General features: G+C 35.8%; 1 protein-coding gene across 2 annotated transcripts in view; it reads left to right on the forward strand.

Annotated features, from left to right (window-relative positions):
- The window catches only part of DBR1 (debranching enzyme 1), a 306,852-nt gene extending 295,429 nt beyond the window's left edge, over nucleotides 1-11,423 (forward strand). Inside the window, exons 5-11 of one of the 2 annotated variants that reach the window (XM_089378959.1) lie at nucleotides 104-225; nucleotides 615-808; nucleotides 1,434-1,616; nucleotides 1,731-1,849; nucleotides 1,982-2,124; nucleotides 4,391-4,519; nucleotides 10,864-11,423. In XM_089378959.1, the coding sequence (XP_089235085.1) occupies nucleotides 104-225; nucleotides 615-808; nucleotides 1,434-1,616; nucleotides 1,731-1,849; nucleotides 1,982-2,124; nucleotides 4,391-4,519; nucleotides 10,864-11,000 (1,027 nt within the window). In that variant the 3' untranslated portion in view covers nucleotides 11,001-11,423. The remainder of the gene's footprint in view (nucleotides 1-103; nucleotides 226-614; nucleotides 809-1,433; nucleotides 1,617-1,730; nucleotides 1,850-1,981; nucleotides 2,125-4,390; nucleotides 4,520-10,863) is intronic. The other variant, XM_089378960.1, reaches the window with a different exon arrangement.
- The last annotated feature ends 16,048 nt before the right edge of the window (nucleotides 11,424-27,471 follow it).

Raw genomic sequence — 27,471 nt, forward strand, 5'->3', positions numbered from 1 at the left:
TTAGTTGGATATGTTTGGTTTTGATGAAGGCACGGTTTTAATTGTATCTATATACGTAACTGCAAAAAGGTCATGTTTTCAATGATATTTTTCAAAATGGCAGTTACTATGGAGGATGGGTTGCACCAAGGATATTCTTTATGGGTTTTGCTGGGGTCATCTGGTTTGGAAATATTCGCATTGGTGGCCTTTCTGGCATTTTCAAATCACGCAATTATTATTCAGGTACGACTTTTCTACCTTTTAGGTTATGGTCACATGAGATTTATATTGCAAGTCATTTTGTAGTTTTACATTCTCTTCCTTTTTCTTGGAGTTTCAATTTATCTTCCTTTTTCTTCTGATATTATTGGAAGGTATAATGTTCCAATCATTCCTATTTACAATTCTGACTTCGTTGAGTATTGTTTTGTGCACAATTACAAATTTGATTATGATTGCTGGACCTGACCTATTCCAATAGGAACCCTCATTTTTATTTGCATACCAATGCAGGCAATTATATCAGTGAATTGGAGTGGTTTTTCTTTTCTTTAATTATACATTCATACATGATGTTTACCAAACAGGTTACTATGGCTGATACATTTGCTGACCAAAGATTTAGTTAACAGGGCATTACGAAAGGGCACCTTACAATGAGAGTGATATCAGGTCTATATATCATGTGCGTGAATATGATGTTCAGAAGCTTATGCAAATTGAGGAGCCTCTAGATATATTTATTTCACACGATTGGCCTCGTGGTATAACTGACTTTGGAAATTCAGAGCAGTTACTTCGTCACAAGCCATTTTTTGAAAATGAGGTACCAGTATCTTACCTTTAGGACTTAACATTTTTCTGCCTGTTTTATCTGAAAGACTTAATATTATCCACCTTTTCTCATCCAAAGGAATGGGAGTGACAGATTACAATTGGAGCTAGTCTTTTGGTCCAGAGGCTGCCACAATGGCCTACCACAGTCTAGAATACAATTGTGTGTCCCAAAACAGTGTCTTTCTTTTTGGACATGTTTTAACTTTTAAGTAATTTTGGACATAATCTGAAACTGCTTTGTTTACAACTATAATTGAGTTCTTTTCCATTATTTTATTTTATTTTATTTTTATTTGTATTTTTTTATAATAAATATAAGTTGTTGAAAAATTGCCACAACAAAACTTATCCTGATGTAGATGCTTTTTAAAAACTCCTGGCTGTCTTATGTTGCCAGTGTTATTCTATGCGTTAAGTTATCCAAGGCCTTTTAAGTCCTTCGTTGTCCTTTTGTGATTGCCTTCTATGTCCTTATTTATGGGGTTATAAATTTTATTGCTTGTAGTTTTCAAATGATATTTATGAATCATGGCAAGGAGCATGAATTATCTTGAAACCAAGAAAATAGCATTTTGAGAGTAATAATGGATGCTTACTCTTTTCCCCTATTACAGATAAAGGACAAGACTTTGGGGAGTCAGCCTGCTGAAGAACTTTTGAAAAAGCTGAAGCCTTCATATTGGTTCTCTGCACATTTGCACACTAAATTTGCAGCTGTTGTTCAACATGGGGAGAATGGACCTATCACAAAATTTCTTGCATTGGATAAGTGTCTTCCTGGCCACAATTTTCTCCAGGTTTTAATCTTTACATATTATCAACAAACAATTAAGATGCTTATTACAGTTTCCCTATTGTGGCATTCATCCGATTTTGATTTCTTATTGTTTTCTGTCCCATTGCTGAACCAGGTTATTGAAATAGAATCTGATGCAGGGCCACATGAGATCCATTATGATGAAGAATGGCTTGCAATAACACAAGCATACAATCCTTATTTTCCTTTAAGCCGAAAATCTGTACAGTTGATGTATGAATCTGTATGGAGATAATTATATGGGTGAACTCTTTTGATTAAAGCCCTTTCCATAGTAGCATGATGGTGTTGCAATCTTTTACGCTTTGTGCATATATATTTATATATTTTTTTGCCTGGAGTCAGAGCAGAACGGCCAGACCTGGGATTCCATCGCCAGTGTGTGAGAAAGCGTATGAAAGAAATCAACATGAAGCCTTTTGATTTTACAATGACAGTCCCACCTTATGATCCCACCCAAGGAAAGGCAGCCAATCCAGCATCTCTTGGTACTCTCTAATACACCTTTCATGGTTGTGGAGTCTTGACTCTTTATTCTTGTTACCATTTTGAACAGCTTTATCTTTTTCAATGAGAAAAGGATTTTATACTGGTCTGCCCAATTACACCTTTCTGTTTTCAAATTACATAGCTTTTTAGCTTGCATTTACATCATTAATCCTATTTGGCAGGAGGATGTAGAATAAATCAGTATACAGTATATACTTATGCCATACGTAACTGTAATGTATTTGAAATAAATCTGTACAATAAAACTGCAGGACCGCAGGTTCACTGTGACAAAAAATGTAGGAAAATTCAGGTTACGGGAGGCAAGGGAAATTTAAAAACCCAGAACCAGTATTTGGTGAAAAAAGTTGCAGTGATTGGCTGTCACTAATTATTCCCCCAGTTGCTCTCTTCTTTTGCTGGTTGCTACTATAGATTTCTTCAAGCTCCTTCCTGAGTGTTGTCATCTAGAATTTCATGAACTTGATAAAGCTATTTACTACATAGGCGAATTTCATCATTCTCAACTTACTATTCTCCACTATAAATTGAAGAACGCTTATCTTCCTACATTCTTCTTCTACTTTCACTTTAAACTTTGTAAAAGCATTATATGCATCTGTCTCTTGCTTAAGAAATAGACCCATTAATCAAAGGTTGTCTCAATTAAGCAACCTTTCAATTCAATGCCATGTTGTCAAGTCCAACTTTTTTCAAACTCAACTTGGGTGTTGTTCCGACTTCTTGGTATATAAGTTAACTTGAGGACATATCAAACCTTCCCTTTTTGAGGATGATTTCCCTCCATCATCTCATCCTATAAGAGAAGGTATTCTCTTTGGATTTTTTCTTAAGTCAACCAGTTGTTGTTTCAAGGATCTTGTGCTTGTCACTTGACTTGATACGATTTTGAAGAACTTTTCCTTTTCTTCTTTCTTTGACTTGCAGTATGGCATCTTTTCTTGAAGCTTGATGTTTGATCATCTCTAGAATCCAGTCGATAATGTATGGCATCTTGATTTCATCATCTTCTTCTTCATTAAGCATTGGTGCCTTGAAGGTGTGAGCTTCTGCTTGAGTTCATATTGGCTGAAATCCAAGTATAGTGGCAAATCGAAGTTGAAAGCATAGCCTTTTGTTTAAATTTGAAATTGTCCATATGGAATTTGGCCTTAATATTGGGTCTTTTCTCTTGAACCACTCTTTTGGAAAATATAATCCTAGTTCGAGTTCAATTATGAATTTGTGGTCAACTTAGTGCTTATCATGTCTCTCTTTATATTTCTTATGCTTCTTTTGTTGCGTCTCCTTCACGCATCAACACTCTGCTTTATTCTGATCAACAAATTTCTCAGCTCATTGACAAATTGTTTCTTCTTGTTAGTCATTTGACAATCTAGTTTGTGTTGCAAAATCCAAGGGTGTTTGAGGTTGGAACTTTAAACATGTTTCTAATGGTGACTTGTTGGTGGAGATATGGATTCCTCATTGTAATTTTGTTGAATGTATGGAAACTTTTCATCCAACATCTTCAGAAATAGATGATTATACAGCCTTGGCAGTTGTAGCACTATTTGTTGTACCACATTACCCATCCATCTATGGGTGAAGAGTTATGGAGGAAGGTGAACACTAACTGGAAATCCTATTAATATGTTAATTGATTTAAAGTGTCAGGGGATCATATTTTATTTGTAATATAATGAAAACTATTCTCTCGTATCATTGTGTATTATGTTTCTTAGTCGTTAATGTTATATATTACTGAATTCACAATGCACCATTAGGTTGGCATGCTATTAGAGTCATGAGTTCATGTAAATGATGCCTCCAAACATGCATGAAATTGGAATGTAGTTTGAAGCTACGGTATGGTTGTTATAATTGAAATATAAAGTTTGCTGTTTGAGGGTTGGGAAAGTGTGAGAACAAGATGTTGTAATTAATTTTCTCAGCAAGGACTACAACCTTTACATTGATCAGGGCCATAGAAAAATTGATTACTACATTTGATTCATTGAACTCATGTTTTTCATCTCTGCATTGTCATTGTCTATGATCATGATTTGAACTTTGAATATGTGGTTGGTATTTTCTACCCGCAATCAACTAAGAGAGGATCAGGTGGTGATTGTGAGTTACAAAAAGTTAGTACAAGTACTGCATGCATAATTCACAGTTTTGGTGTGTATGCAGTGAAGGTTTTCCAGTAAACGAGAATTTAAAGTTACCTTATTATACTAATTTCGTAACATTCTCCTGAAGCAGGTCATGTTCGTAACCCACAAACAGAGGCATTTTTACAGCTACTAGATTTGCATTACCTTCTGGATTCTGCACCTGAGCATGCTACACCAAATAGAAGCCCGGTGTCTTTAATGATACAAGTCAAGGGTATACTTTCTCTAATTTGATTATATATTTTTCATTTGTTTCTGGGTGCTGTAAAAAAAGATCCATTCACCAATTCAGATCTTGCAGAGGTTTTTGAACTGGCAATGCTGGTAGATATTCGTAAATATTTGCATGCCATTTTTTTTACCGCTTACTGCTAGGTATGGCAATAATACAAGAGAGCAATTTGCAGTTTAGTTTTATTTCTTTTCTCAACTAATCGATAAGTTTAATTTAGTCAATTTGGATTACATTTATTCATTAGCCTTAAGTAGTAAAAAGTTGTTAGAACCCATTACTATTTTAGGTATGATTAAGTCTATTTTGGAAGGTCACATGTTAGTGGACTAATCCAGGATGCAATATGTCTTGCAATTTATTGGTTCAGTCTTGATTTTCATATAGGATGTCTGTAGGAAGATACTCTGGTTGGTCCATTTATCTCGTGCTTTATCTAGTTCTTTTGCAGTGGCTTGCCAATGTCTGTTAAGGATCCCATAACTTGATTTAGTCTATTTCGGAAGGTCGTATGTTAGTGGAGCTGTCCAGGATGCAATATGTCTTGCAATTTATTGGTCTAGTCTTAACTTGATTTTCATATAGGATGTCTGTAGGAAGATGCTCTAGTTGGTCCATTTGTCTTTTGCTTTATCTAATTCTTTTGTTGTGACTTGCCCCCGTTAAGGATCTTATAATTTTATTCATTGTATGAATCATAATGTGTACTCCTACCATACTTTCCCACAATGTCTGTTGCAGACTTTTCTTGTTTGGTTGTTCCATCCAGTTTTATTGTCAATGGCCAAAGTTTTGAGTGGAGGGACTCGGGAGAATTTGAGAGACTTGTTACATCAAATAGAAGCCCAGTGTCTTCAATGATAAGAGCATAGTTGCCAGAGCGCAGAGTGGAGCAGGTGTGTTTGAGGGAACGATAGTGTCAAGAGTGTCATTTTCCAAAAAACCTTGGGAGTGGGTTGTCCCAAGAGTGTTTGTTTTATATATATAACTCCCAGAATGCCAAATTAGTTGTAGAATATATGAAAACATGTATATATGTACATTAATGAAGGTAGAATGGCATTCATAGTACATTAATCATTAGTCATTCAAGCATCAAGCATCTAGCATCTAGATTCTAGAAATTACAAACAAGCATACAGACTTTTAAGCAATATAATAGAAAATAGACTATTAACTTATAGAATGAAATAGGTTATCTAGAAACAGTCAACAATAACATGACCTATTGACCAAGTAGTCATGTTTACAAAATAGGTCATCTGCACATTGAAGTTGAATATTGAAAAGTCCAAAAGTATAAACTAAGCTAGTTGCTAAACACCTTTCTACATAATAAGGTTCATCAATTGTGAAAGTACCAATGTTGCCAAATGTTGTAGTTGTGGGGTAGCACCTGCCACCACCACACATGTTCCACCACTTGTTGATATGCAATGTTCCATCATTGGTTATATTGGGATCCTCATCATTAGTAACATCCTTCATTCTTTGCCTCTACCTCGATCCTCGAGGGACATCAGTCAACACAAACCAGTTTTGATGAAACTGCCTAATCTAAGCCTTAAAATATGGTAAAAAAGAATCAAGATTAACATACATGATCAATGATTTTGGTTTGAGTGAAGGGTACGTTTGTGCGAAGGCTATGATAAAAGATTTCAACAATCAACACCACCAAAATTGGGGTGCATATAGGACTTGGTGCTCTTGATTAAATGCCATTCACATACCCTCGTGGTAGAATCCAATGAAAATGTCGCAATCCCATCAGTCCTGAAAACTGTTAAGTTCATTGAGTTTTGAATGGGATATGAAATTCTACTTTCTCCATGTGAAGTCCAATGAGGTTGCAACTACTCTCAAACATTCCAAAGCAATTAATGGTAATGGTTAAAATTTAAGTAAAAGTAACTCTTACTCTCAGAATTTAACATTACCGTTAGGGAGCAACCAAGGAATGCCCAGGGAGAGCCCAAGGAGTGCCTTGGGAGCACGCTCCCTAGCTCTAGGAGCATCATAGGGAGCACCCTGTTCCCAAAAGGGCAGAGAATGTCTCAAATTCGTTCGGAACATCCTCTCAAATTTTGGGAGCATTCTGTTGAAGAAAATGTAACTAGGTTCGGTATTTATACATGTAATTTTGATCTTTGTCTTGTAAAGAAAAGAAATATTATTTTTGTAAATTTTGAGAATGAGTTTCTTGCTCATTCCATAGGTTTAGGAAAGTCTAAAAGAGTCAAAGATGTGTAAAGAGCTCTTCTTGAGCATATGTGTAATACATACAAGTCTATAAGCCCTCCAAAGACAAGCACAACCCTCTTGAAGAAGGAAGCAAGCTAAACGTTATATATCAGTCATATTGGCCTGCAAATGAATAAAAATGTCAAGCCGGCTCACAAAAGAAAACACAACACTTCACACTGACATGTCGGCTCAAATACAGAGACATAACTACTATATATACACAGCTGAAGTCACCACAGAAAGACAGAGAATTTGGACAAGCCTCTGTAATTTCGGATGGGTGCAGGAAGCCCAGAATCTCCGACAAGCTAAAGTAGTACAGGAACCTCGGATAAGGGCAACAGTTTAGCAATTCGTATGAAGGAAGACTACTATAGTTTCAGATGGGTATTGCAGTGACAGCTTTGAAGTCTCGGCCCAGTTAAAAGGTCACAATTATACAGTCTCGGCATAGTTGCATAATTCGGTGCAAGGAGAGAATAGTTATAGTCTTGGTGAAGAAGCACAGTGCAGGAGGACACACAGTCATAGTCTCAGCATACATGTGGAAAGAATAATCTTGTCTCGGTATACACAGTCATGATGCAATCATGATCTCGGTGGTATTCCAATGAAGATATCAGTGGTGTAACTATGATACAACAGTGATCTCAGTGCAGCCCTCATCCATATGAAGATCCCGTTGTGAAGTTGAAAAGCTCGATGAAGGACCAGTCATGATGCAGCTTTGATCTTTGTCTTGTAAAGAAAAGAAATATTATTTTTGTAAATTTTGAGAATGAGTTTCTTGCTCATTCCATAGGTTTAGGAAGTCTAAAAGAGTCAAAGATGTGTAAAGAGCTCTTCTTGAGCATATGTGTAATATATACAAGTCTATAAGCCCTCCAAAGACAAGCACAACCCTCTTGAAGAAGGAAGCAAGCTAAACGTTATATATCAGTCATGTCGGCCTGCAAATGAATAAAAATGTCAAGTCGGCTCACAAAAGAAGACACAACACTTCACACTGACATGTCGGCTCAAATACAGAGACATAACTACTATATATACACAGCTGAAGTCACCACAGAAAGACAGAGAATTTGGACAAGCCTCTGTAATTTCGGATGGGTGCAGGAAGCCCAGAATCTCGGACAAGGTACAGTGGTACAGGAACCTCGGATAAGGGCAACAGTTCAGCAATTCGTATGAAGGAAGACTACTATAGTTTCAGATGGGTATTGCAGTGACATCTTTGAAGTCTCGGCCCAGTTAAAAGGTCACAACTATACAGTCTCGGCATAGTTGCATAATTCGGTGCAAGGAGAGAATAGTTATAGTCTTGGTGAAGAAGCACAGTGCAGGAGGACACACAGTCATAGTCTCAGCATACACGTTGGAAGAATAATCTTGTCTCGGCATACACAGTCATGATGCAATCATGATCTCGGTGGTATTCCAATGAAGATATCAGTGGTGTAACTATGATACAACAGTGATCTCAGTGCAGCCCTCATTCATATGAAGATCCCGTTGTGATGTTGAAAAGCTCGATGAAGGAACAGTCATGATGCAGCAAGAATGAAGATATCAGATGGCTTCAATGGTGCAGCATAATGATGACTGCAGCAGTGACAACAAAGAGGGTTGATGTCTTGGTCTTGGAATGGCATAATAGGTCAAGGGTCATGGTCTTGGTATTCGTCAATTGGAATCTCTATAAGAAGAATTTTGTGCGGGTTTTCCTCTCCAAGAGGGAGAGGTTTTGGCCCTGGCAGAAAGCCAAAATCTTGTGTTCTTGTCTCTTTGTTTTTTTGGTAACTATTTGATGAATATAAGAAGACACATTCTAATAAGAACAAGTGAAGATTATGCTAAGAAGAAAAATTAAAATACCTCACAAATAGTTATCATGTTAAGAAGAATCTCATTAACTCCATGCCCTAGATTCTTCAACACATTCCCAGGGGGTGCTCCCTAGACACTCTTGCACAGAGTACCGTTCCAAAAAAGAGTGGGCTTAGGGAGTGTTCGGGGGTGGGGTGTTTGTGCTCCTAGTAACACTGGATAAGAGTCAAGGGTATACCTTCTCTAATTTGATTATATATTTTTCATTTGTTTCTTGATGCTATAAAAAGAGATCCATTCAACAACTCAAAGATCTTGCAAAGATTTTTGAATCAGCAACACTAGTAGATTTTCTTAAACATTTTGGTGCAATTTGTTCTTTTCTACTTTTGCACTACTACGTATGGAAGTGATACAAGATGTAGAATTAATTGTTGAAAAATTTGCAATTTAGTTTGATTTCTTTTTGTAACCTAACAATTAGTTTAATTTATTTAGTTTGGAGTACATTTAGCCATTAGCCTACTTAGTAGTAAAAATATGTTGCAACCCATTGCTTTATTTTAGGTGGAGTTTAGTCTGTTTTGGAAGACCGCATGTTAGTGAACTTGTTCAAGCTGACACTATTTCTGGCCATTTATTGGCTTAGTGTTGATGTTCATATAGGATATCTGAAGGGAGATACTCTGGTTGATCTATTTGGCTTGTGCTCCATATAATTCTTTATTTAGTACCCTGCCCAATATCTGTTAAGGATCACAGGACTTGTTTCATTGTATCAATTACAGTGCATACCCCTACCAAACTTTCCTGCAATCCCTGTTGCAGCCTTTTCTTCTTTGGATGTTCCATCCAGTTTTATTGTCAGTGGCTAATGTTTTGAGTGGTGGGAGTTTTTCAATTATTTGTTCGGTTCTAGCATGAGCCCTATTACCCACTAAAACTGGGTAACCCTATAGGAGAAAAATTTTCTCCTATCTTGGACAGCTAACTAGCCAACAACCCTACATATTGCTCAGTGATGATGATATGCCACATTCCTCTGTCATTTGCATGGGTCATACACTTCTCACCATCCAACATTCCTCTTGAATAAAGTTGGGCTGTCACTTGGAAGGTACTTTAACCATTTTGCAATAAAGTGCTTTTACTTAATATTTTGGGCATCTTAACACGTGTCATGGATGAAGGGGTGATCTGGATAAGTGACCGATCTTGACTATAAGCTTGTTCTATCTCCTTACTAGGGGGTTACTCTTTAGCCCTAGTCCAGTGGGACTTCCTCTAAGGCCTTACGTTTATAGGAGGGGCATTACTTGGGAAACTTGGATTGAAATAGAGTGTCCATAACCACTCCATACTTACCTCTTTTCACTGTTCCCATGATATCACATCCATCCTTTGGGTTATTGTCATTTGTTCATTGGGATTTGGCACTCATACATCCACATCCTTGAGTTAGGACTGGAAAACTTTGCCTTGGAGGTTGGATCATAAGTTCCATTAGCCATGCACAATTCAAAATTGCTAGTGTCTTGTCAAGGCAACTGTGTAACATAGTGTGTTCTACTTCTCTTGAAACGCCTAGCAAATATTTCTTGAGGCTTGGGTGCATGTGTAATTTGTCGTTATGTATTTTATATTGGAAATATATGTAGGTAACACCTGCTTGGTGGAGCTTCTATAAACATTATCATTTAGATACAGAACATGCGAAGAAGGCAACCAGTCCTTATTTGTGATTACTCGTTTTGTCATGCCATTGTGAAGTGTGAATTTATGAAGATTGATTTGGCCAGTTGAGAGCTCTTTTATGGGCCTTTTCTGCCAAAATATTTTATGTTTTCTAGAAAAGAATTTAGTTAATTGATTAAATTTTGTACTTAAATTCAGTCGACTTACTGATAAGATAGGATTAATCTAGAGTTTAGCAGGCTTTCTTGCTTCTGACAATTAGATATTCCTCTCCTGTGCAGTACCTTTTCCATAGAAAATAACCACCTAGGCCAAATGCCTTGCGGATAAATTGTGCAACAAGCAACCCCTGTTTCTGTCATTAGGGTATAGATACTATATATCACCTCATCTAGTAGAGCTCTGCTTATTGAGTTTCTCCATTAATTTAGGATTTTTCCCATGCTTTTTGGCCATCCTGCTTGAGGGGTTTATGCATTGTTTCATGGTTGAATAACCTAAGTGTTAATTAGATTGATTTTTTAAGAGAGCTTAGCATTTTCACCCTTTGTTTGCAGATGAAAATGAAATTGTACTAGATGATGCTGATGATGACAATGTGCCTGATGATGTTGATGAGATTGAAGTGCTTTCCCAACAAGCAATGACTAATCCAAATGAGATAGCACTTCATGAAGATGATGGCGACTCTTGACAGTGTTATGCTTCCAATAAATGGGATGACCTCCCAGTTACTAGGTTAATCAGGGGTCAATTCCATGTTGTATTATCTTAGTATGCATAAAACAATTCACTGGGTTCGTATTCTGGAATTTCCAGTCAGTAATATCTGTGTCAGTTCCTTTGTTAATCAGTGCTCAATTCAAATGTCGTTATAATGTTAACATAATCAATTATAATGGACATATCAGTTGGCATATTACACAGCCCGAGAAATCCTCTAAACTGCGAAATATATCTCATACCAAGAGTTACAAAGGATCTCATGCTACAATGAGTCATAAATTCAATGTAATGGTTTTCTGTCAGATGTCATAAAAGAATGGCCACATAAATGCACATTTTTGTAATTTTCTCAATGATGAGCAGAAATGTAAAGTCTATTTGATAATTGTCATCGACTATAGGTGTACGAACACTATAGAAGACCAATATTACATTTTGATGAAGAAATTAAAATTCAATAACTGCCAAGTAAATCGACCCTTCAAAGTCAGCATCACAAAACATATTTTGCATGATTGCATCATCATTATGTTTCAATCAATAAATAAAATATGTAGACGAAATACACATTTATACCATTCGACACATACACGCACATACTTTTTATCTCATATGATGCAAGTGAGAACTGATCCATAGCCAGTAGTTTTATGTTGTATTATATACTCCATCAATGTAGGCAGTTGGAGCTATTGTACATAATTATTTTTACGAGGTAAAATATGAACCTATGTAAATATTTTCTTAGGAGAGGTGTAATACATAGTTTGACATTTCAAATAATATGCACACGTGAGTATTTTGCTTAGATGACAAGCTACGTGGGATTTGCATAGAGTAACCTTGATGTATATGTGCTCGTATATTGTATAGCTTCCTAGAGGGGCACATGGCCAAGGCTATGGTAGAGGTATTTTGCTTGGATGTAAAGCTACGTGGGATTTGCACAGAGAGTTACCTTGATGTATATGTGCTCATATATTGTATAGCTTCGTAGAGGACCCATGGCCAAGGTTCTGGTAGAGGATAAATAATTGTATTTTACTTGGATGTAAAGCTACGTGGGATTTGCATAGAGAGTTATCTTGATGTATATGTGCTCATATATTGTATAGCTTCCTAGAGGACCCATGACCAAGGCTCTGGTAGAGGATGAATAACTTCCTAGGATTTTAGTGTTCACTATGTTTTGACATGAAAATGATGTTACCATAACATAAATTTATAGTATGTTCTATATAAAAATCCACTATGGAATGGCATGTTTAGGTGCAATAAGGGGGCTATGATGTGATGAGAGGTGGAGGGTGTTGAGAAATTTAGGGTAGCTTTAACTAGGGCTTGTTTCAAATGATTTCTCTATTCTTTGACAAGTTCTTGTGATATTACATTACTTCATTATCATTATTATTATGTTCTTCTCAGCGTCAAGACAAATGACAAACAAGAAGATCAGAGAAACAATAAAGAGAACACTGGAGATACGCTACAAGCTAGGGCAAAACCCACAGAGGGGAAAACCCAAAGACGCAAACAAGAACCTTCTAAGACCAGGTCAAGCACCATAGAAAAGATATGTCCTCCAGAGTCCAACCAATGTCTGCAATGGCTTCTGCTTTGTTTCAGACCTATGGAAACCCTAATGTCCACAAAAAATTGGCATAAGAGAGCTGATCAAGGTGTATTTCAGAAGCAACTTCATCAAGACATTGTGAGAATTTCTAATACGAAATTCTACTGCAGTAACTGATTCATTTCACTTACTTATCTCTCACAATAAGTTATTTACGAAAAACCCTTCAGTAAACATTAAAATAAATTCTACTACAGTTATCACATAATAGAGAAAATAACAGTGATATACAAGCACAAGAATCAATCACATCAACACAGTTGTTTTTGGACAATTGTCCTCGGAAAAACCCAATGTGGGAAACTTGTGCAGCGGATGAGGGTTTTATTAATCTTCAGCAACAATCGCTTTACGAGGAATGATTTCACAGAGAAACTAAGACCCTTATGAGAGAAAACACTCGAGACAAAGTTTCTCCTCCTCTTAGAGAAGTTTTGACACCTTGGAGACCCTTCACACACCTCTGCATCACTTCTGCGTCACTCTGCATCAGACCGCGAGAGGACTGTGTCTCCAATGGTGTTGCCTACCTGCTCTTCCCCCTGCGCTGCCTCTCGAATGCCCTACGTCACCTCCTCCTCAGTTACTAACTGTTGCTGATTCCCTCCTCTTCCTCCACCCTGCAACTCTCCCTCTAAAATCAAACTCCTTCTCCTTGAGAATCGATTTCCCTCGGGTTACTGAGTATTTGCCTGGTGTGTCTCCAAATGACTCTCAAGTCTTCTCTTATACTTTTCCTGTTGATGAATCAACAACCGAGATTAAGTCTCTAATCAACGACTAAGATTAAAACAGACTTGATCCTCGTCTCTTAGAAGCTTCTCACCCATATCTTTATTAATACCCATTAATATTTTTATTTTCCTAAGTTTAGACTTAGGAACCCATTAAAAATATTAATTATTTTAATAACTCCTCATCTGGGTGGAATTTCTCCAAACGATTTCTGGGTTTTGGAGATCTCATGTGTTCTAGCCACTCCACAAAATTTCGGAGCTAGAGCACATCCAATGCTACCCAAAACCAACAGACATCCTCCCTTTCCTTCATTGGTCTATTCTTCCTTTTCTCTAGCCTTCACATTACCTTCTAGCCATAGAACAAATCATGAGCTAAGATGCCAAGTAAACAAATCATGAGCTAAGATGCCAAGTATGCGTCTTCAAGTGAGGTGGAAGTCCCCTTTATATAGTCTTTCATTGGGCTAGAATATGCCTCTAGGCCAACTTGAGTAGAGGTTGGCCAACCTGATCTTGGAGGTCTTTTAGATCTTTTTGGACATCAAATAAAATTTTATTTTTCTTGTTACATGTGCCCAATGGGTCATTTACATCATGACTTTGACTTTGACTCAAGGCAAAATCCCTAGAGCACTCAATGGGTGCTTAGACCTAGGACCAAAAACCATGGGCAAGAAACCCATGCTTCAAATACATAATTTTCTTTTATAAAAGTATTTTTCTTTTGACAAGTACAATAATAATTACATCATGTCATGATCCAAAATACAATTATGAAGACCAACACTCCCTCTTAACTAGGAAGGTATTCATAATTGACTAACGGTACAAGGACAATACTCACTTAAAAAAGTTCTAATAAGAAGAGTATCAACGTACGCAATGCTAGGGATACCCTAACTACCAAGGTATCCTCCCAACACATCAAAGATCCAAGTGTCATGACACTATTATCATCCATTCATGCAAGGATTTAAAACACTAACATGGACTAAGGTGTTATCTAGGCATCTGCCTCTATACGTACCATCAGGCTTCAACCCTAACACCAACCCTCAAGGATTTAGGTATCATATCCAAGGTCGGAGCTCCACAAGACCAACCAAGATGCCCTCCCAAGTACCATTATACAAGAAGTTTTTGTTGAAGAATGTAACTAATGTCGGTCTTCATAATTGTATTTAAGACATGTATCTATCAAAAGAAAGAAAAATAAATTTTATTATTAAAGAAATTAACCTATTAAAGCTTGGGTTTCATGCTTGGGTCAATTATTTATAGGCAAAGCCTCCATTGCAGGCTTCTAGGGTTTATGTCAAGCATCCTTGTCCATGACATAATGTAAAGAACCCTTCTTGGGATTTATTTGTCAAGAAATAAATTTATTTTATTGTAAAATAGGTCTTCTATGCCTCCTCCACCAAGTTGGCCTCAAGGAAGGACGGGCCGACCTCAACAAGGGAATTCAACCTCACAAACTCACTATATAATGGAGCAACTTGACCTCATTGGAAACTGTAACTCAACAAGTTCGAATTGCTATCGCTGGAGCAGAAAAAGTGTGAAGTTCAAGAAGGAAGTTGGAATCAAAGTTTTTGGGTCTCTCTCTCTCTCACTCATATGCAATGAGATTTCGAAACTACATCGAAGTTAGGACACTGCATTGAAGTTGTGACACTGCATCGAAGCTGTGAAGTTGCATCGAAGTTGTGAAGTTGCATCAAGGTCAAAGTTGTGACGCTACATCGAAGTTGTGAAGTTGCATCAAGGTCAAAGTTGTGAAGCTACATCGAAGTTGTGAAGTTGCGTCAAGGTCGAAGCTGGGAAGCTGCTAGGCTAAAGCTACTGAAGTTGCTAGATCGAAATTGCAGTCCTAAAGTTGGGTCGAAGTTCTGAAGCTGGGGTCGAAATTTTGGGTTGAAGCTGCATTTGAGAAGCTGGAACTTGGTAACTTTGGAAGAGATCATCTATTAGAAGGAAGAGTTGACTTGGTGGAGGAGGAAGGTCTTTTGGTCTAGGGTCTTGGTCTATCTCAATTTGAATCTACTAAAGGAAGAGTTTTGACTGGGTTTTCCCCTATAAAGGGGTTTTAGCCCTAGCTGAGTGCCTACATCTGGTGTCCATGATCTTCATGTTTTTGCTTTGATAATCGCTTGATGAGAAGAAGATAAAAGAAAAACATAAAGAAGTAAATAAGAACATAACAACATCATAATAATTATCAACATAAGAAATTCTTTCTACCTTTCCGATTTTCTAACATGGTATCAGAGCTATAAGGTGAAGAAGGAAGAAAAGGCAGGTTGAACATCTATTAAGGAAAAGGAGATCAAAGGAAGGTCATTAAGGAGCGTATAAGGAGATAAGCCTACTATTTATAGGAACTATGTCAAACTCAATGAAGGGAGAAAACAAACTAGAAGGAGCCTCCAACTACAGGGTCTGGAAAAGGAGGATAGATCTCATCCTCGAAAAGAATAAAGTTTGGATCTTGTTCAAGGAATAATCAAGAAGCCTACAGATGAAGCAAGTGAAACAGAGAAAGCAAAATTTAGAGAAACTGAAATCTTGGCTATGAACCTTAATAGTGGATGGAGTTAAGGACAACCTAATTCCATACATATCCAACATATATTCCGCTCAAGAAATGTATGAGGCTCTCACCAAATTATTCACCATCAAGAACATAGGTCAAATACCAAGCCTCAAGAATGAATTAAGCACTATTAATATGACAAAAAGCGACACTGTATCATCGTCCTTTATAAGGATATCTAGAATTAGAGATGAACTCCAAGCAATAGACGAAGTTGTACCAGAAAAAGAGCTCGTAATTACTGCTCTTCTAGGACTACCAAAATCTTGGAGTGCTTTTTCTTCAGGACTTAACAATTGGAAGGATACTCCATCATTTGAACAAATGTGAAATGCATGCAGTCAAGAGGAAGCTCAAGTATCGTTAATAAACAACAAGGAGGATGAAGAAGAAAACACCTTGAATGCATATTATGCTCATCACAAGAAGAAGGAAACCTTCAAGAAGTTCAAGGGACCAAAGAAGAAAGTTGACCTATCAAATATTGAATGCTACAATTGTCATAAGATGGGTCATTTTAAAAACCAATGTCCCGAGAATCCAAGGAATAAGAAGAGAGATAGGGATCAAGCAAATATTGCCGATGAAGCTCCATTGAAGAAGAACAAGACTGAAGAATCAGAAGTCAAGGACTTATACTACTAAGTCCTCTCCTACATATCCTTCTTAGTCTTGTATTGTTTTCCTTTATGTTTTGATTTCTAAAGTTTGTAGGTCTAACATGTCTCGTTAGAACATTTTTGAATTATTTTGATAGGTTGTAGGTATCCCTAAGTCCTCTCCTACATATCCTTCTTAGTCTTGTATTGTTTTCCTTTATGTTTTGATTTCTAAAGTTTGTAGGTCTAACATGTCTCGTTAGAACATTTTTGAATTATTTTGATAGGTTGTAGGTATCCCTTAAAAGGATTGGGTTAAGAGGGAGCCTTTGCCATTTTACCAAAAGATAAGTATCTTATTCTTTTTTTCATCTTTTCATGTTTGGTTTCCTTGTCACATCAAGACATGTTTGTATTGTATGCTAATAAACTTTCTCTTCATATTTTCCTTAGTTAGGAAAGCTTGATAAATGTTCAAAAGTTATGGAGGAAACTGAAAAAAGATAGACTTGAAGCATAAAAGAAGTTATGCCCTTTAAAGAATTAATGTTCTACAAGGTTTGTTAAGAAACAACTCAAGGTATGTCTTAGACTATAAGCTTTGTTATAAAGTTCTTTTCATGTAAAAGGTACGATCATTCTTTTTTTTTTAAATTTGTTTTACATTACTGACAATGTTATGCTTAGGGTTTTGAATCACGAAGATTCTTGTTAGGGTGATTAATCATTAGATTGAATCCACCCTCATGATATTATTTGACCGTTATTGTGTAACCCTAACCTTTAGGGTTCACTACAAAACCCTAGTCTACTTAGGGTTGTTGATGAAATCTAGAAATCCTATTCTTTTGATGTTTAGGTTTTAGTATTGTTATGATAGAAACCCTAGGCCTTTAGGGTTTGCTGTTAATGTCTAAATTATGTATTGAATCCCTAAATCTTTAAGGTTAGGTGAATTAAGGTTTGTGAACAAAACCCTTGTAAGTAAGATCTTAGGAATGAAACCCTAGGTGTATATTCCTCCGATCGAAACCCTAGCCTAAATGAAATTGTTGTATACCTAATTTTGATGTATTAATGTTTGTGTCTTGGGTTTACCTAGTAGATATGGATATTGATATGAGATGCTAGTGCATGAAATCCTAGATATGTATATGCTAGTATGCTAACCTAATTGTTGATATTTTATTAATTCTAGGGTTTGTAATAAAAGCCCTAGCAGTGATTGATTATCTAGGATATAATGATATTGTTTTCCAATATGATTTAGTTTTGATAATAAAAATTAGGGTTTGTAACAAACCCTAATAGAGTCTAAAATTGTTGAAACCTTAGATGTATAATAGGATTGTTATTTGATTGAATTGCTGATATCTAAGGCTTTGTGTCTCAAAGATGGAGTCTAAGGGTTTGTGACAAAACCCTAGCAAGAGGTTGAAGTCTAGTATGTGTCTCTTGCTGATTATGAACCTAACTAGGTTTAGGTATTTGATGTCTAAAGTATTTGATTGTTTTGATGCTTCCATTTTGATATAGTTAACTTCATGCTTTTGTATATGCATTTTGGTTGTACTTGTTATTCAAGTTTTTGCAGGTACATAATCTTCAAGATGATGAAGATGCTCATATGATATTAATAAGCATGATGAAGGAATTTATATGAGTGATGATAATCAAGATGACCTTGATGCCATAAGAATGAATGAAGTTGTGAAAGGTTGATGTTATAGAAAAAGAAAGTGGTTGATCTCCCTAAGTTGAGAGGGAGTCTAGATAGAAAAAAAGAGTATATCTCCTAGTTGAGAGGGAGGGCATATTATGACAGCGAATACTTTGAAGTAAACAAAAGTACTATCGATAAATATTCATGAAGTTGCGAATAAAATACTTGAGAAGATCTGAGGATATATTTGGTGCTGTTGAAGAAATGAAAGAAGAAGAAAGCTTCCGACAAATTATATATGAATAACTTCATTGTGAAAGCAACATCAAGATTATTGAAAACCTCGAAGGTTTGTGTTTACTTGTATATATATTTGAAAGTTTATTGCTGATTGACGTTTGTGTTTATACGGATAAATCTCTCCACAAGAAGATTGAACACTTTGGAAGCATGCTTGGACAAATGGATATATCTGGTTTAACTTATTAGGGAGAGATGAAGCATCTAATGGAAGATGCTTAGGAGGACATCTGCCCAGCCTATGTGTTGAGGTCTAGATCCCAAAGAGTGGATATATCTGGTTTAGTTTATTAGGGAGACATGAAGCATCTAATGGAAGATGCTTGGGAGGACATCTGCCCAGCCTATGTGTTGAGGTCTAGATCCCGAAGAGGGAGGGTGGCGTTGGTCATGGAGTTCCAACCTTGGATACACACCTAAATCCCTGGGTTGATGGTTAGCAAGTAAGCTTGATGGTACCTAGAGTTGCTGAAAGCTTGAGTCCATCTTAGTCCCACTCGAATAGAATACCCTGGTCAGGTTTCTAGTCCACAACATTGAGTGTGCTAGAACTCTTCGTAGTTCATTTTGGAGATCTTCCACGTACCTCTATATATATGTAATTACGAATACCTCTCTAGTTAAGAGGGAGTGTTGAAGAATGTGACTACTGTCAGTCTTCATAATTGTATTTAAGTCATGTATTTGTCAAAATAAAGTAAATAATTTTTTATTATTAAAGAAATTGACTTATTAAAGCATGGGTTTCATGCTTGGGTCAATTGTTTATAGGTCAAAGCCTCCATTGCAGGCTTCTAGGGTTTATGTCAAGTGTCCTTGTCCATGACATAATGTAAAGGACCCTTCTTGGGATTTATTTGTCAAGAAATAAATTTATTTTATTGTGAAATAGGTCTTCTAGGGCTCCACCAAGTCGGCCTCAACAAGGGAATTCGACCTCACAAACTCACTATATATTAGTGCAAAAATTGACCTCATTTGAATCTCTAACTCAACAAGTTCGAATTGCAGTAGTTAGGAGCAGAAAAAGTGCAAAGTTCAAGAAGGACGTTGGAATCGAAGTTTTTGGGTCTCTCTCTCTCTCTCTCTCTCTTATGCAACGAAACTCCGAAACTACATCGAAGCTAGGAAACTGCATTGAAGTTGTGAAACTGCATCGAAGTTGTGAAGCTGCATAGAAGTTGTGACGCTGCATCGAAGCTGTGAAGCTGCGTCGACGTTGTGAAGCTGCATCAAGGTCAAAGTTGTGAAGCTGTATCGAAGCTATGAAGTTGCATCAAGGTCGAAGCTATGAATTTGCTAGGCTAAAGATATTGAAGTTGCTAGATTGAAACTGTAGTCCTAAAGTTGGGTTGAAGTTCTGAAGCTGGGGGTCAAAATTCTGGGTTAGAGCTGCATTTGAGAAGCTGACACTTGGTAACTTTGGAAGAGATCATCTATCAAAAGGAAGAGATGACTTGGTGGAGGAGGAATGTCTTTTGGTCTAGGGTCTTGGTCTATCTCAATTTGAATCTACTGAAGGAAGAGTTCTGACTAGGTTTTCCCCTATAAAGGGGTTTTAGCCCTGGCTGAGTGCCTACATCTGGTGTCCATGATCCTTACGTTTTTTCTTTGATAATCGCTTGATGAGAAAAAGATAAAAGAAGAACATAAAGAAGTAAATAAGAACATAACAACATCATAAGTAATTATCAACATCAGAAAATCTTTCTACCTTTCCAATTTTCTAACAGTTTTATGGTACTTCATTTCTCCCCATCAATCGAAGCATACTTGTTAAATATTCAAAACTTCTCAGGGAGAGATCCACACATCAGCTACCTTGTCAACCATTAGAACATCTAGTAGCTTCATAACGACAACCAATATCAAACTTCCACTGTATATGATCTAGTATGCTAGCACGAAACTCTGTGGTTTTCAATTATTTTGATGTTGCTTAATTTATCACATAATCCAAACACATCTCCACAAAAGCTTTCTTCTTCAACTTCTTCAACAACACCCAACTCAACCTCAACACTTCTTCCAAAAAAAAACATCCAAGTCTTGCTCACAACATTATCAATCACGAATAAGCAACAATAGTGCTTCAATTATTCTTTGATCTCAAACATCCTCATGATCTTTTCATCATGTTATTAACTATGGAGAATATTCACCTTTCATTAGCCAAGCTCCCTCTCAACTAGAGTACAAGTCTATCAACAATTTTATTCTCTCAGCCACACAACTCTTTATTTTTCATCATCATATCATCGAAGAACTTTCGACTGTCCAAAACTTCATTCCTTCAGGAACATCAATCCTTCTATCTTAACATGCTACCAAGGTCATCTAATAATCATCAATGTGATTATCAATGTTATCAAGGTGCAACATCATCATCAAGTCATCAACAAGTATGAGGTAGGCAAACATCTTCAACATCTTGAAGACTATGTACCTGCAAATCTTACACACACACACACGCATGAAGTCAAATTTATCAATATAGCATGTCATCATAATGGGAGCATCTAGGGTTATCAAACTTTAGATATCCAAAACCTAAACCTGGTTAGGTTTACAATCAACAAGGGCTTCACTTTCAACTCTTATAACAACCTTTGCTAGGGTTTTGACACAAACCCTAGAATTCATCATCAAAACAAAACCTTAGATATTAACAATTAAATCAAGTTAGAATTTCACTTATAGCAAAAGATTTTTACATCTAGGGTTTCATTATCATACCCTAGAATCTTCTATTAATTTCTACTAGGGTTTTATTGTAAACCCTAATACAAATATCAAAACTTTAACATCTTAACCAAGCTAGGGTTTCAATCAAACAAAGGCATATACACCTAGGGTTTCATTCCTAATATCTTTCATTAACTATTACAAGGGTTTTGTCATAAACCCTAATTCATGAAACCCTAAAAATATAGGGTTTCATCTTATATTCTAGACACCAACAACAAACCCTAAAAGGATAAGGTTTCATCATAACATCAACAAACCCTAAACATAAAAAAGGCTAGGGTTTTTATAGTGAACCTTAAAGGTTAGGGTCTTACCAAAGTGAACAATAGATAGTAAGACGAAGGTTTATTTGATCTAAAGATTAATCACCCTAACACTATGGGAATCTTTCATGACTTTATAGCAAAATTGAATTTCAAAAATGGTTGTACCTTCGAATCTGCTACAATTCTAGCAATTTTACATACCTTGAGTTGCTTTTGTAACAAACCTTGTAAGGTTTCCTATTGAAGGACTCTCTCTGCAACAAAGCTTCTTATAAGTCTCCCTTTGAAGACTCCTTCATGAAGTATCAATATCCTCATAGCATATGGTCATCATTTCTTTATGTACCTACAACATTAACTAGACAAATACCACGAAAAATATACAAGTACAAGGACATGAATTTGACAATCGAGGAAACTCATGGAGAATTCCTAGGGGTTTTAAGTACAAAATTTAGAGATCATTGAATTCCATTAAAGGTTTTCCATATGCCTTACAAACCCTAGACATAGGATTTCTAAGAGGGAACAAGTGAATGAGGTTTTCATATGAACTATCTAGGGTTCACAATTCCCAGATTTTAACACAATGAGAACTCGCCAACCTAAGAAGCATACAAGCAACTAAACCCTAAAACATTTCATGCTAGACTCTTAACAAAATAATATGTTATACATACCTCATGATTATGTACCTTTGTCCTTCATGATCATAGAAGTTGTTACAAGGCCTTCCTCTAGATGCCATGATCTCCTTATTGTTTTCAAGACTGCCAAACGCTGCATTCAAGGGGTACTGCAATGAGCGCTGCAAAACCCCTTTTCTAACAATAGTTTCTCAAACAAGACATCCTTATTGTATACTTCTTTCATCAATCTTATATGTATTCTTCCCTTTGGTTAAGGCTTCCCATATTTCACTATGAATCATTGACTTGATAAGATCTTCAAAGCTCCTTCTAGATTTCAAGAGATGGTTCTCTTGCTTCTTCTTTGCTTCTAGTTAGGGCACAATGTGAGAGCTGCTACAAGACTTAAATAGACTTTCCCTTTCACTGTTATAGATAGATATGCATAGGCTCTTCACAATGATCTCCCTTCGCTAACACCTATAGTTTTTCTTTTGTAGGCTAGACACTTAGTCTAGGGCTTCCTCAACCACTGAAGAAGACTTTTAATATACCTTCAAAAGATGCAATCTTGATCTCTGTAAAGGATTGATATATATTTTCTCCAAGACTGAGATTCCAAGGTCGGTTTCTATGACACCTATGAGGCTCGGTCTTTCTTTATATATGTGCACAAAAATTTGTCTTCCTCCATAGGGATCTCATCTCTTTCAGTTTATAGAGTGGCTTTTGCTTCATATCAAGGCTTGCAATCTTTGCTAACCAAACAGACTCTAGTCCTTAAGAGACACTTCAATATTAAAATTCGATCACCTTACATTTGTGACATTAGAGCAAATACATGACGACTTCTCTACAAGACTTGAATATAGGATTTTGAAGTTCGGCCTTGGATATATTTCTTATAAGGACTAATACAAGTCCACAAGAGATACCTTGGACCATAGAGTTTTCAAGTCACATAACTTTACAAAATTTAGACTTTTGAAGTGGTTTCAGACCTTTACATTCATGCCCAGAACTTCGTTTTTCTTCTCTCAAGGAACTCGGCCCTGACAATGCTAGATATCTAGGCTCTCATATCCTTGTGATGATGTTTTTCGACTCCTTAAAATGTTCGCTCCTTTTTCCCATGATTGCGGTCCTAATCACAAAGATTAGTCCAAGTCTTTGACCCCTGTACAAAACCAAAAATTACTCTTTTCTAGCTTTGATTTTTTTCCAGGTAACTCGACCTTTAAGGCCAAAATTGAAGCCCTTCTTCTTCACACAAACTTGATCTTCTAGTTGCCTAGTTTCATGAACCTAAGCTTTTATACCATGTTGAGAAATCTAGGGCAACTTTAACTAGGGCTTGTTTCAAATGATTTCTCTATTCATTGACAAGTTCTGGTGATATTACATTACTTCATTATCATTATTATTATGTTCTTTTCATCATCAAGACAAATGCCAAACAAGAAGATCACAAAAACAATAAAGAGAACACCAGATATAGGCTCCAAGCCAGGGAAAAACCCACAGAGGGGAAAACCCAGAGAACTTCTTCTTATATAATCTTCTTCAAAGGAGACTTCCAAGACCCAAGACGCAAACAAGAACCTTCCAAGACCAGGCCAACCACCATAGCAAAAATTTGTCCTCCAACCAATGTCTGCAATGGCTTCTGCTTTGTTTCAGACCCGTGGAAACCCTAATGTCCACATAAAACTTGCATAAGAGAGTTGATCAAGGTGTATTTCAAAAGTAGCTTCATTAAGACATCCTCCCTTTCCTTCACTAGTCTATTCTTCTTTTTCTCTAGCCTTCACATTACCTTCTAGCCGCAGAACAAATCATGAGCTAAGATGCCAAGTATGTATCTTCAAGTGAGGTCGAAGTCCCCTTTATATAGTCTTTCGATGGGCTAGAATAGGCCTTTGGGACGACTTGAGTAAACGTTGGATGACTTGATCTTGGAGGTCTTTTAGACCTTTATGGACATCAAATAGAATTTTCTTTTCCTCGTTACATGTGCCCAATGGGTCTTTTACATCATGACTTTGATTTTGACTCAAGACAAAACCCCTAGAGCACTCAATGGGTGCTTGGACCTAGGACCAAAAACCATGGGCTAGAAATCCATGCTTCAAATAAACAATTTCTTTTATAAAAATGTTTTTCTTTTTCTTTTCTTTTGACATTTACAATACTAATTACATCATGCGATGATCCAAAATACAATTATGAATACATCATGCGATGATCCAAAATACAATTATGAAAACTGACACTAGTTACAACTTTCAACATAAGGGTGAAAAAAAAACCTTTCAACAGAAGGGTGAAAAAAAAAGTGAAATTGTGCTTGTATAAATCTAGGAACTTTCTTGATGATTAAAAGGTGGTTGGGCCATATGCTATCTTAAAGATTAAGAGAAATTATATCGCACATGCTCATATCATTTCAGAGTCCTCATTTGTCATTTAGAAACTTTTTCATTTATTTTTATACTGGTTGAAAAGCAGTTTATATTGTAATTACTTATAAAAGTTGTTATTTTTTATTGATTTTTTTTTTTAAATAAAAAAAGGTTATTTCTAATTTTTTTATGGGCTAAATACACAAAGTGACAAGTTTTATCTGGTTTTAATTAATATGGTCAAATTTTATATTTAATTTAAAAATAGAAAAAATTAAAAACTTTATAAGAAGCCATCTATCCATCTATTTAATTCGTATTTAATGATATCATACTTGTTAAATGATGCTAGCCCACTGCCACATCTACTGGTGCAGAAATCGACGATGACTTCAGTTAGCCTGTGTTGCATAGTTTGGCAAGGCTAAGTTAATGTGCAACTCATGGTTCGACAGAAAACTAAGTTAATGCGCAGAGTTTGATGGTAACCTAAGATAAGATAATGAGCATGAGAGGTGATGAACTTAATCCCATTACACATGATCTGAATTCAATTTATGTTTAATAATATTAATTTCTCCTCACTGGTGATTACACATGGAATTTTTGTGTATTTATTTATTTATTTATTTTAATTATTTTGTTTAAAAATAATTACCTTTATTTAAATTTAATCAATAAAAATTTTAATAATTAAATTTTATAAAACATTGCAAATCTTCAACTAAAATAATGATGTGATTCGAGAACAAATAAATCACACTAATCCTAAGAGAACAAATACTAATACCATAATCCCTACAAACATATACACCAATAAATATAAATATTTTGAAGTACAATAAGTGAAAAATACATGTTATTAATCAACATGCTCGTTGTTACCACTTACATTACTTTTCATAATTAACATTACTTTTCATAATTTAACATTTATTTATGTCTCAGTTACTTTGTCCTTCGGAAGGACTATGCAAATGAGTGATTAGATACTTTATGCAGTCTAATTGTACCTATAACATTAATTATGTGGCCATTCCAGGAGACTATGAAAATGAGTGATAAGATAATGTGAGTTTTAAAATCTTAGTATGATGGATTGCATAATGACTATAAATGATTTTAAAAATTATTGTTAGGTCTTTGCTAAATTTGTATAATGGGATGATTTTGATTTTAGTAATATAGTTAACGAGATTAGTAAAACATGGCAACTAATGTGGGTGTTTGATTTATAACACAAGGATTAAAATGGATATGTTTTGCATGTTTTTTGCTTTGTTATGAGATTATAATAAATTTAGAGTTGAGTTCTTTTAATATAGTAATTTTTAATATGTTGTTTTAATTTTTGATATTATTATCTTTATTTATGATAGGATATATTTTAAATTTTTGTTAGTTAAATTATTTTGATTTATATTAAAATAAAAAATTTAAATTTTTATAATGTTATATTTTTTTGGAAGTTTATGAATTTATTGATTATTTAAGAGATAATATTTATATCATGAATTTTTTGTCGTGATTTGTTATCGGGAAACAGATTAACAATGAAAAATTTTATTTTTTTTGTCGAAAATTTGATATAGTATTCAAAAAACTGTATCTATAGCAAGTGTACATTTTTCGTGGCACTAACATGCATATACATAAGCATACGATCATCAAAATGGCAGCTAGGTTGCTTCGATACTCTTAGGACTGTAGGCCTACGTCCCCAAGTAAGAGATCGTTGTAAACATAAAAGAGAGCCATGAAATAATTAAGTAGAAGTTGACACATCAATTGGTGTGCTTGGTGAAGTAAGGCCTTTGCCTTTTTAGAGGAGGGTCTCAATTTGGCTAGCCAGAGAGTCATGTTCCTATGCTCGAGAGGCATTGACCAGTTCTCTTCTTGAATAGCACTAAGTTGAATAGAGAGATTTTATTTAGTGTTATCTTTGTTCTCGAGATATTTTCTAAGAATTTAATGTGCAAAGATATTGTTTTGCCGACCATGAGTGTGGCCCAAATCTCGAAGCCACCCAGTTGTCGAGGAAAGGATTTCCTCGTCATTGTGCTCATTTCTTTCATGCCTAACTTCAATAGAAACCTAGTTCACCGCATGTTGAATGTGCTTAGGGCGTGCTCATGAAATCTCTACATGTCAGCTTGAGCCCTGAAGCGATCTCGCAAGATCCCTTTTCCTTTACTCGAGGAGTCGTGCTTGCTTCTCATGGGTTGGCGATGCATGATTGGCAAGAAACTCTGGCAAAAGGAGGGTGCTAAGAATGCCCAAACCTAGGTAAAGCTCCCAAGGAAAAGCTAGAGGATTCTTCAATTAGGGAGGTCATCGAAAAACACAGTCTATGGGTGATGAAAGCAACATGAAGTCCAAATGCAGGGCAGAAAGGTGAAGTGAGGGATCCTGTTGAACTAATTGTAAAAGTTTTAGGATGCTGACAGGGCATAAAAGATAGAGGCCCAACACCTTTTGTGTAACTAGAGGGTGGCGTATACAAACAAGGATGCAAAACATCACCAAATACAAGAGAGTGAAGAGAAAAACAACAATATTATTGGTGAAGATGAGTGCGGCAATAATTTCCAACCTAAAGTAAAACTAATAAAAAAATCGCCTAAAATCAAATACTTTCAAAATAAAAACTATGCCACAACTACAAAGCAAAATATTTATATTATTAAAACAAATTTTTAATATATATAGAATCGACAATTTTTATCTCGTCTAAAATACATTTTTATTAGAGAAAAAATTAATTTAAAAATAATAAAATTTAAAAACAAATCTCATAATTACACTTATACTTTTCAAAATCGCTGCCGTTTATTATTAGCAAGTAGGTTTGATTTGATGGAAA

Source organism: Pinus tabuliformis, chromosome J (genome assembly GCF_031772625.1).
Source record: "Pinus tabuliformis cultivar Carrire ecotype Pingquan chromosome J, CPIR1, whole genome shotgun sequence".
NCBI lineage: Eukaryota > Viridiplantae > Streptophyta > Pinopsida > Pinales > Pinaceae > Pinus > Pinus tabuliformis.